Below are 12,022 nucleotides of genomic sequence, written 5' to 3' on the forward strand. Positions count from 1 at the left end.
CGAAAGGGGGAGGGATGAAGTGAGGGGGAGGGGAAGGAGGTATTGGAGGAGAGGGGTGGAGGAAGGAGGGGTGAGAGAAGGAGGAGGGAAGAAGGGAGAAAATCTCCAATCTTTCAGTACTGGCTGAGGTGGACTGGAGCCTCCTCGGCTTGCTGCTCCTGGTGGAGGAGCAAGTCTTGGCTTTTTCTGCTGAGTGATTTATTTTTCCTTTTCCTTTTTTTTTTCTTCTTTTCTTCTTCTTCTTTTTTTATAAAAGCTCTTCTTCTAGGGAGAGGATAGTGGTAAAAGACCGAGCTGGATGGATGGGTATGGGGAGAGGGGCAGCACCTACAGCCCTGGGATTCTTGCAGACCCTCGCTGTCTTTCTCTGCATCTTCCCTGCAGGTAAGGAAGAGCCCTTTTGCTTGGATATTTAACCGAGACAGTTCTGAACCCCAGTTTCCTCTGCCCTCCTTAACAGTTTGCCACATGTTTAAAAACTAGTTAGTTGGTGGAGTTTAAGCTTTCTAAACACTCTTCAACAGTTTGTTTTTCTTCTCCCTTTATTCTTTGTCTCTCTCAGATTCTCTCCTGCATATCTTTCCCCACAGTACTTAGACATTAGTCATTCAGAGAAGGAAATAGATGATTCTCTTATGGACCGGGAGAAAGCTAGATATGGGAAGGCGGCATAGCCCTGCTATTCTGAGTCGTAGAAAAACAACTCTCCCTTCCTGAGACCAATGCTGATGCATGGTGAAAACTTAAGAAGCTTGGGGTGGTGTTTGAGAAATTGGGGTTTAATTGTTACCGAAATAAGAAAATAGGCAATCTAATGTTTTCTTTCTTAATTTGAAATCGAGGTTGTGGTTTGGCAACCCCCTCTCCCCTTTTCGGGGGTGGGGGGAGAAGCGTAGTAGTCACTTTAGAAAATAAAACTTTAAAAAGACCCATATAAAGGGGGAGGCATATACTGATTAACTCTTTGTTTTCCTAATTAGTTTTTGCTCATAGACTTTGGTTGGGATGGTATGGAGATATGATGTGTGCGTTAGTTTAACTCAATGGGGTGCTCACCCTTCAACTCAGAAAACTCGGGGGATGCCTCTCCCCTAGGTCTGGGAGCCCTCTCGGAAATAAGCAAGCAAAGATCTATAGTAGACACCTTAGGTTTTTTTCTTCCGTGTGTTCTTCCAGTACTCCCAATATTCTCCTTCAAACCACACACCTCGGTGCCCTTACCGTTCACTCCTCTCACACACACTTGCCCATTCAGGGAGGTTACAGACTCAGCTAAAAACAGGCTAATCTTTTTGTTTGATAACATTTAAGTTGCCCCTGTTTGTTTTTATTGTGTCAGAAAGGGAGAGAATTTCAGAATTAAAGCTGAAAAAGCCCATCTGTTTCCAATGAATCCCCCATAGTTTTTCACAATGTTTTTGGCAGATCCCTGCCTTCAAATTCCTCCGAGCCCTGAGCTCTTGTTTTTGTTGGGGGAAGGGAGACCTACTCCACAGAGGGGGATTTGTTCCTTCCAAAACTCTCCGGTTTCTTTACCGCTTTTTTTTTTCCTTTGAGGAAAAAAAAAAAAAGCACGAAACTTAAATCCCATCGTCTGTTTTCTTTTTAATGTTTCATAAAACTTTATTTCATTTTTGCCACATGTTGTTCAGAGTTTAAGGACTCCAGCTAAACTTTTTTAATGCCCATTTCTCTCTTGCTAAAAATACAAACAGAAAGCACTGGCATCCAAATATAGGGGCTGTGGAGCTTCATTGTGATGGTTAGTCCTTGTTGCTTTACCTCCCTTTCCACCCCCACAAAAAAAAAAAAAAGTTTTCTTAAGAGCTTTTGAGGTCAGATGCATTTCTAAGCAGCATAACTGCTTTCTGCTGCCTCTCTGCTTCAAGATCAGAGTTAAATACTGTACAAGAAAGAACTTGATATTAGGCTCTTGGGTTTTTTTTGTTTTGTTTTTTTCCTCATCAGCCAAATATGTTTCAAGGAACTGGCAAAACTGGGAAATCCAGACTCTTTGTAGCTAACTGGTCACAGTATTGCACACTCCATGTGCTTCATCTCAAGTGGGGGTTGGGGAGATGGGAGTGTAATCAGTACACCCCACTCCACCCACCCCAATTCTCTTCCTTCTCCTTTAGCTCATATAACAGATGTGCTCCCCTTAGAGGTGGCATAAGACTTGAGATGGCGTTTCAACTTATTTCCTAAAGCCAGACTAATTTTAGAAAGCTTAGCTTTAGAGATGAGCTGGTTGCCCCAGTATGGACCCAACTTTGAAAGGCAATGCCCCAAAGTAGCTTCTGCCCCTGCCCTGCCAATTCCTCTGCGTTCCTCCATGCCTAAAAAGCAATGCCCTGTTCTTTAAGGATCTGGATGGTCCTGCTTTTCTGAGGGCACTGTTCCCCCCACCCACACCCCAGGGTTTGCTTAAAGAAGGCAAACCAATTCCCTGCCATGAGATGAGAAAAACTTTCAGCTCTTTTTTTTAAGTGCTCCTTTCTCAGAAGCAGAAGTTTGTAGTTCACATGCATCTAGGCAGTTTAGTCTCGATAAAGATCCAGCCCATTGGAAGTTTATCAGATAGGTTGATAAATGGCTTTTGTCTCTTAGCTGCAGTGGGGGATGTGATCTCAGCTCTAAGCTGAAATTGAGAAGGGGGGCTTAGAGGCTGTTAAAACAACACCTTCCAAACTCTTAAAGTGACAGCACTCATTAAGTTTCTGGTCAATTTGAGATAGGGAAAAGTGGCAAAATGTATCTTAGTTGTGGTGACAATTACTAATACAATAGAGTGATGAGACAGTGTGGTTTTCTTTTTATACTACCAGAAGGTAACTGAGAAATTTCTAATTTTTAACTTTAAAACATACCATTTCTTTAATGTTCCAAGATTAATAACTAAAATCTGGCAAATGTTAAAAGATAGGTCTTCTGTTGCCTTCCTGTAGTTTTTTTGTTTTTTTTTTTTCTCATTTGAGGTCTTCACAACTATGTAAAGCCAAAGCTGTGCACATTGCTGAAGACTGAGCTGCCGAAATCTAAGACCAAATGACCTGGGGGCTCTGAGTTTCAGTTTCAGGAGACCTTGGTCAAAAGACCTGTTTATTTAATGAGAGGAGTAGGGTGGCTAATATCCGGCACAAAAAAGACAAAGTTTCTTATTCTTGGCATTGTTCTACCTAGTTGGCTTAGGGGGGGAGGGCAGGGTTTGGAATTGTGTCAGGAAGGCTACAGGTCAGGAGTTTGAAGCCTGAGGGGAGAAGAGCAAGGGTTTGAAAGACTGGGTTTCATTAAGGCCCTGTGAAAAAAGTACAAACCACCCAGTACTCCACATAGTTGCACTTTCTGCCCTACTATTATGGTTGCCCTAAGGAAGAAGGGACACTGGCACTCTTGGGTGTAAATGCAGACAAATGTAGCCAAGGGCTAAAAGAGAATGCTTTAACAAAGCTGTATGGATACAAGGATTAGACTCATAGGAGTACAAATTAAATTGGACACAGGAGGGTAGATAAAGTTGTCTTTGCTTCCACCCAGACTAGGGCAGTTAATATATTAGCCTTATCCAGTACCAGTGTCTACTTCTTTCATTAAGCTCTAAATGTAATTAATAACAAATTCTTATATTTTAATCTTGAGAAGCAGTATATAATGTTGTAGCTTGGAAGATAGCCTTAAAGCCAGGAAGACCTAGGTTTAAGACTCATACTGGTTGGATGATCCTGGGCCAATCACACAAACTCTCCAGGCTTCAGACCACTCTCCAAAACAACAAATAGCACACATGATGCTGACTTATACTGGCTGAAGGAGAACTGTATATGGAGGGGTGGGGTGGGGAGGTCCCTATACCAGTTAAATCGAAGGTCCTATCACTATCCTACAGTTGTTTTTGTTGTTGTTGTTTTTTAATATCGTGACCTTTATGTTAACAAATTTAGAACCAGAATCTATCAAGTGTTGGTAGAGGCTCTAGTCCTGTATCCATGTTTAATTCTTTATGTTGTATTGCTAGGGTGACAATTTCCCCCTCATCTTTCAGCTCCAAGTGCTTTAAATTGCGAGTTCTTCATGAAGAAGCTGAGGCACACTGAAGCATAGCTTTTCTATAGTATCACCACTAGACTTGTTCTGATTAGTTCCACTAGGTAGAACTAGGACCAATGGGGTAAAAGTTAAAAGGAGGCAGACCTAGTCTCATTATGGAGAATGACAGCCTTAATAATTAGAGCTGACTAGATATGAAATGGAACAGCCTTGGGAGGTAAGTCTTTCCAAGTCACTGGAGCTCTTCAGGTAGAGGCTGGGTAACCACTTATTTATCAGAGGGATGTAGGACAGGGGAATCACATCAGGCAGGAACTGGATTAGATTCCAACTCTGAGGTCGTAGAATAGTACTGCTACCTAAAGATGACTGTGTACTCCAATAAACCTGCTTACCAAATCACTCTTGCCCCAGGAGGAGTTTGTTTATATAGCAAAGGGGTAGAATTAAATTATGTTCAATTGCAAAACCAGATGTTCAAAATACAGCAAAAGAATAAACCTATTTCCTATGCAAAGGCAACTCCCTGAAGCATATCCACAGTACTGCTTTGTACACTATTGCCAGCTACATCTGCTTGCAGGGGGTATAGTGACGAATTTCTGCAGACAGCCCTTTGCCATGCTCAGGTCTTAATAATGAAAGCTCAGGCAGAAAAATTTGACTGAGGATATTGTGATCTCTCTAATTGTGAGGGTTGCAGTATTGAGTTGAAGTATGATATGTGTAGGCACAAAGGTAGAAATATAGTTAAATGGTGTGTCTGGGAAAGTGTGACAGATATTGAAGCAGAGAATTTATCAGTGAATGACTGAGTGCCTTAGATGTGGCCCAGCATTCTAACAGATGGTAGAAACTCAACAGGTCTAAAAAGGAACTGATTATCACCAAGCATCTTGCAAAACTCTTAACTGTTCTCAATCTCAGTTACTTTATTTCTGCCTCAGTTCATGTCATTCCCCCCATCTGAAATGCATGATTTTCTCTTTAACCAAATTGTACTCTTCCTTTAAAACCTAGTTAAAGCCTCAACTCCTGCATAGATAGCCTTCTTAAACTGTTGCAAGTACAATCAATTCGTCGCTAAATTATTCTCCAATTGTTTAACATCATTTTTAACTTAAACCAAATTAGAGAAATGTTGAAGACAGCCTATTTTATACTTTAAAGTTCTAGGTACACATAGGCATGAAAAAGTCAAATTTTAGAGAAAAGATAAACTTAACAGTTAATTTATTTTGAGTTATAAGACATCTAAGACTGAAAATGGGTAAGAAATTATATGGAGGGTTGAGGAAGTGAATAAAATGAGAGGAGGAACTTAAAACCTTTTCCTGGAATTTAGCTTCCTAGTTTCTCCCTGGAGCAGTACCTTCTGCCCCAAAGCCACACAGCTTGACCTTATTTCACTGAAAGGAAGATTCCACCCACAGATAAGCCAGTGCCCAAGTTGGTAAGAAAGTCCTGTGCAAATTTGTCTCAGATTTATGTCCTTTGGGTTTTATTTATTTATTCATTCTGTGCACCATTTAGTCCATTATTGAAATTACCAAAATGCTTATTAAAATAATATCTCCGTGCCCCTGAGAGAAACAAAGGAATTATTATTGACGCTTCTACTGAGGAATGTTACCCACAATGCCTACCACATAGTAGGCTTTTACTAAATGCCCAAGGGCTTGATATTTGATTGACATTGGGCACAATAAATTCCGAATATTGCCACAGCAGTTGTGTTTGCTCTTCTTTTATCATATACAATTGGGAATAAGAAATAAGTACAGATAAAAGGAAGCCAGTTCAGATGACTTTTAAGATGATGCAACCAAGCAAGTGAGCCCTAAATTCTCTTGTATTTTGGGTTAAAGATAAATACAAAAAAGGAGTGCCTTGTGTCCACAAGATGAGAGTCACTCTTCAAAGTAGAAAGACAGGGGATAGCTGGGTAGCTCAGTGGATTGAGAGCCACATCTAGAGATGGGAGGTCCTAGGTTCAAATTTGGCCTCAGACACTTCCTAGTTGTCACTTAACTCCCATTGCCTAGCCCTTACCACTCTTCTGCCTTAGAGCCAATATGTAGTATTGATTCTAAGGTGGAAGGTAAGGGTTTAAAATAATAATAATAATAATAATAATAATAATAATAATAATAATAATAATGTAGAAAAACAGAGTCCTGGGAGCTTTTTGAATAGTCCACAAATCTGAAAAGTTGCCTTTCTCCCCTCAGCTGTTCTCATGACAGAACAGAGGGACAGCTCATCCACCTGCCCTAACATCTTCATAGCTGTCCTGTAGCAAGAGAGTTCACACCCACCCTCTCGGACCCTTGCCAGCTTTTGGTTCTCCATGTTGAGAGGACATTTTTGGAAAGATTCTTACTCCTGCTTTTAGTTGGTCTCCTTTGTTCCACCCACCCACACCCACCCCCAGTTGTTTGGCACATTTGGAAAGCCATGTTCACTTTTATTCCACTTACGATATCATTTCTTCCAATGATTTGTCATTTGTGGTAGCCAGAGCACAGCAATGTCTGGGAATCCGTGCTGAGAGGTGGTTGGTCTCCAGAGTATTGGATGGGTTTGATGGATGGGGTTGTTTGGTCGTGCCTTGTCATGTTAAATGGCATTCAGCCTATTCTGCATGCTCTCATTAGGGAGCCACACAGCAAAAATTTAACCCTCCCTTATCCCTATCTGCTCCCAGCCACCTACCCCTTGATTAAGATTCAACAAGAAAAAATCCTACTCTTTCTTTCCCTCTCCTTTAGGCCAGGGGCCAAGAACTCTGAAAACCTCAAGTGGAATGTTTGGGGTGTCAGAAATAATTAGCAGTGTTGATTCTCAGCCTGGAGGTGGGGATGGTAAAAGTTGATAAAGATTGGGTATGTGATAAGTCAACTAAGGCAAGGTCTGCTACACCTGGTCAACACTTAGAAAACATTCAGTCAGTCATCTGGGTGTGTTCCCTTTTAGACATGATGCCAAGCACCTGGATGTTGGGTCATGGGGACTCACTGCCAAGATGATTGATAGCAAAAATTTCTTGAAAGTTTAGAGTACTATACACATAGCTTGAGAAATAAGAACAGCAAAGGGTCCTTAGAGCCAATATTGGCAGACCAAAAGATATGAATCTGATCTTACTGCTTCCCCTATGAAAGTGATAATAAAGTATTCCGTTTTCATTAATTTCTCCTTGGCAGTACAACTTTCAGATAGATCCATTGAGGTTAGGGAATGAGAACAGAGATTGAGAAAGAAAAAAAGAGTTTATTTCCCTGATTATCTGGACACCAAATAGGTGAGACCCATAAGATTCACTCTGTCCTGGTCCCATTGTCAGCATTTTCCCTCTTTCCCCTTCTCTCCAAAATTGTTCCATGTGCCTTGAGAAGTATGATGTAGTAGGGAGTAAATTCTGCTTCAGACAATACCACTAGCTGAAGGATCACAAAGAAGTCACTTACCTAACTGCTTAGCATCTTAGTTTCCTCAGCCAAAAAATTAGGATAATAATCCTTCTCTTACTTACCTCTGAGGGATGAGGAAAGCATTTTACAAATCTTGAACTTCAATGTAAATGTGAGTTTGGGGTATGATGATTTAGTTCCCAAGGCCCCAGGGCAATTGGTATATTTGGAAAGATGCATTCATTTTTGCTCTATTTAGGGTATCATTTTTCCTATGGCATGGCATTTGTGGTAGCCCATATAAAATAACTTGTAGAGTATTAAACTGATGAAACCCATAAAACTCAACCGTCTTAGTTCCTTTTTTAAATTTCCAGTCTGAGTTTGTCAATTTAGATGAATTTCCAGCCACCCTGTAATCCAGTGTTACTAGAGGAGATAGTTCTTAATCGAGTGTTTGCTAGGAAAATGAAATTTGAATAAGCATCACTATGATCATGTCACTTCCCATGTGGAAAAAAAATCTTCAATTGCTCCCCAGTGCCTACCAAATAAAATACAAATAACTTAGCCAGCATTCAGTCCTTTTACAGTGTGGCCTCAATGTACCTTTCCAAATTTATTCCCATTATTTCCTAACATGAACCCTTTGTTCTAGCCAATGAGTAAGTATACTTTGTGCTTTCTCAGTACTGAGCATTGGCTCATTCTGTTTCCTTTATATACAATAAATAAAATCACTCTTTTCCTTTTCTCATTTTTGGAAAATTTCCCCATCCTTTAAGGACCATCTCCTTTCTCTAGAATGCTTCTCCTGAATAACCCAGCTAGCTATACTTCTTCCTTCTCTACATGCTCTGAACACATAGCTTATTCTAAGGATGTCACTGAAACTTTACTGGAACTATTTTTATAAGGTAACCTGATTTTTGTTTCTATTTTGTGAACTCACCAAGGATAGAGACCACACTTTGTATGACTTTGCATCCTGCACACTGCCTTGTCATAGCCGGCAGTCTGTAAATATTTGTTGATTGAATAGAGAACAGAACATGCTTTAGAATGGGTACAGTTTAGGCAAGATGGGGTTTGTATTCAAAATGAGCTCTGCCACTTTAAGAGAAGCAGGTTTCTTTCTCTTCCTTCATTACCTCCCCCTAACGTGAAACTGAAACCAGATCTAATCCCTTTGCACATGGGTAATTTATTGGTCTATTGGGCTTTTCTTGATGGCAAATTGCATTGTCTTTATTCCTGAGTTAAGGCTGTGGAGTAGTTTTTGGAATTCCTAAGACTCCTTTCTCAGAGTTGATCTTTCACACCCCCTCTGTGCCCAGTGGAATAAGTTTTATTGGGCTTCTTTGTTATGCAAACAAGGCAATAATAATCAGGCTATTATTGCAAAAGATTGTGCTTGATTAACAGTTCAAAAGAAGTCTCTGAAAGCAGCTCCTGCTGCAGTGAGGAACAAATATTTTAGTGGTGACTGGGTCAGTATAGCCAGCTTTCTGAGCACCCCTTCTTCCACTGGTTTCTGTTACTGACAGGCATTTGGTAGCTATTTAAAGAATTAATTGTTCACGCTATATTGTTATTTCCATCCATCCCTACAGCTATCCAGATAACTACAAAGGCAGTTTAAGGTCTTAATTGCATCTAACAGAGAGAAGTGAAACATTAATTCCCATGAAGACCACATGTATGTGCATTCGTCATACACATATTCATGGTGCCCTTTCACATGTGCAGGTTTTTATAGTTTTAAATTCACTGTGACTTTTAAGATATCTTGTGAGTAAAAGCAGTGTGTTTCCTCCAGGACATGTAGGCAACTGACTAAGGAAATATGGTTAAGTGGGGGGTTGAAAAAGTGTTAGCAAGTCTACTGTTTGCCTTCTTATCAGTCAAGAGGACTTGCCCAATTGGTCTGAGTATGAGCTGTCAGATAAAAGCTACTTCCCTAAAATGAGATGTTTTTGAAAAGATCTCTCTCTCTCTCTCTCTCTCTCTCTCTCTCTCTCTCTCTCTCTCTGTCTCTCTCTCTCTCTCTGTCTCTCTCTCTCTCTCTCTGTCTCTCTCTCTCTCTGTCTCTCTCTCTCCTCCCCTTTCTCTCTCCCTCTCCCCTTCTCTCTGTTTCTCTCTTTCCTTCTCTTTCCCTCTCTTTCCCTCGCTCCCTCTCCTCCCCCTCCACCCCATCTCTCTTTAAGTCAAAAGGTTGGAGCAGATGATCTCCAAGGCCCCTTCTCATTCCCAAGTTCTTTTGTTTAACATGGGTTGACAAAGAATCAAAGAATTTTATTGCTGGAAAGCACTTTAGATATCATCTACCATAGATTTGAAAATTGATATTTTCACTATATAAGCAATGATTACAATTTTGAAAAAGTTCTCAAACTCATACATTTTTGTATTAAAAAATACAAGAAGATCTGTTAACTGTTCTCCTTTTCTTTACTTTCCTCTCTTTGGCCTTTGTATCTCACAGTGCCCAAGATGCCTCAGGTTAGATTACATAGTCTTAAGAATTTTTTCCTTAAAACATTTTTCTTTTTCATTAAAATTTTTTTATAACATTTGAAACTTCTAAGCTTTTTGTTTGTCTTGGCCCCCTTTGTCAGTCTGGGAAGCCTAAAGACCCATTCTTAGAATCATGTTCATAAAATGAAATGTACAGGATTACAAAGGCAATCAGGTAGATTAAAGTGCACTTATTAAAATATTTTTTTAAAAACAAGTTCATAGACACTAAGAGAGAACCACCACTCTAAAATCTCTGGCAAATGACTAAAGTCAAAAGCTGTTTTCCTTAGATGATCAACCAATGTTACATAGAGCTCACAAACTATGTCAAGCCTGAGGCCAGAGATATAGGGACATTCAAAGCAAAGAGAAGAGCTGAAAAATAGAATAAGGCTGTGAGGGAAGAGAGAGAGGCTGCTCAACAGTTGCACCTTAGAAAATTAGTCTTTTAAAGCTCTTAATTCTTAGACATTGCCCTAGCTAACCTCAAGAACAGACTGGCAATAAGAGCTGTATAGGTATCCATGGCAGGAAGGAAAAACTATCCCCAAAGGGGCAAAGGAAAGTGTGAGGAACCAAGAACTAAGGTCTGACTCTGTAATTGTGCTTTATAAATCACTATACCTTGGTGAGCCTCAGTTTCCCATTTGCAAAAAATGGGAGTCATCCTTGCTCCCACTTAAAAGTATTTGAGGAAATGAAAGGATGTCCAGACCATTTATTAGGATGTAGGACATCAGCAACAGTATGCAGTTTGAGTTGAAAATGCCTCTGGGCTGCTCTTGCTCAAATGACTGTGTTCTTCAGAAAGGTTTTGGGATACAGCTGTAATTCAGAGGTCACAAGAAAAGTCATAATAGACCTGAATATTCGATGGAGCTGTGCAAAATGGTTCAGAATAATAGGTACTTTGGATTCAGAACATAAGAGAAGGATCTATGGACAGAAACTGAGGGCTGGGAAAGTTAGCTAGTTCTTTGCAAATATTCCCCAAATAAGAAAAAGGTGAACAAGTTCTTTTTCCTCTACGAAGGAGAATCTGCACCTTCTGTCTTATAAATCTGTCTTATAAATCCTGATTTGTCCATTCCTCCAAGAACTCCATCTCATGGAGAGCAGTGTTTTTTGTGGGCATAGAGGACACTCTTGATTCCTAAATTATAGGAATGACCTTTTTTTTCTGATGATTGTAGAAAGTGATACATTTCCTTGACCCCCTGTGAATCTGCATATCTTTCCAAGTAGCTGAACTAAAGTTATAGGGGTATTTTGTTTCTGTTGAACATGTTACTATGTGACACTTACTATCTTGGACTGAGATAGGACCCCATAACTTGGAAACATGACCACTGGCATTAACAGTTTATCGCTCATGGCCACATGCATGGTGCTATGCTCTCCTTTATATTTAACAATTAAAACTTACAATAGTCCTTATCATCTGCAACTTTATTATTTGAGTCAGATGGTACAAGACAGGCATGTATTTGAAGAAGTTACAAAACATATTGAGATTCCTTGTGAAAGGATTCTTCCCCTCTCTCTTTTGAGGCTTTGCTTTTAAGACTTTGGAAGTCAATTGATACAGCTGACATGTAAACTAATCATTTATCTGGGCCTCAGAAAATAATGTTATGAAGGCTGCTAATCTTTGTACTTATCTAATTAAGGGATTGTTTCGCTGTTCTGATGTGCCAGCCAATTCTTTATTTCCTTGATGATTCTTCTTCCTGTTCCCTAAATGTAGAGGTTCCCCATTGTTCTGTCCTCACCTCTGCCTTGCTTTCCCTAGAATCCTTTCTTTGGAGATTTCATACACTCCATTCATTCAAGAAATATTTCAATAGAAAACATTAGTTAAGTGCTTGTTATATGTAGAATACTGTGCTAAACTCTGGGGATGATGGAAAGTTTATACAAGACAATCCCTGCCTTTATGAAGCCTTGAATCTAGTAAATATTTATTGAACATCTATTATGTGCAAAACATACTCATGGCTCCAGCTATCACTGAAAATAATCTTTTTCTATCTTAACAGAAG

The 12,022-nt window shown here is 39.8% G+C and overlaps 1 protein-coding gene across 1 annotated transcript in view; it reads left to right on the top strand.

Moving 5' to 3' along the window:
* Positions 1-12,022, top strand: part of RGMA (repulsive guidance molecule BMP co-receptor a) — a 170,973-nt gene that overhangs the window by 140,992 nt on the left and 17,959 nt on the right. The window contains exon 4 of the mRNA XM_044660136.1: positions 202-384. Coding sequence (XP_044516071.1) covers positions 202-384 — 183 coding nt within the window. The remainder of the gene's footprint in view (positions 1-201; positions 385-12,022) is intronic.

This window comes from Gracilinanus agilis, chromosome 2, assembly GCF_016433145.1.
Source record: "Gracilinanus agilis isolate LMUSP501 chromosome 2, AgileGrace, whole genome shotgun sequence".
In the NCBI taxonomy this organism is placed as follows: Eukaryota; Metazoa; Chordata; class Mammalia; order Didelphimorphia; family Didelphidae; genus Gracilinanus; species Gracilinanus agilis.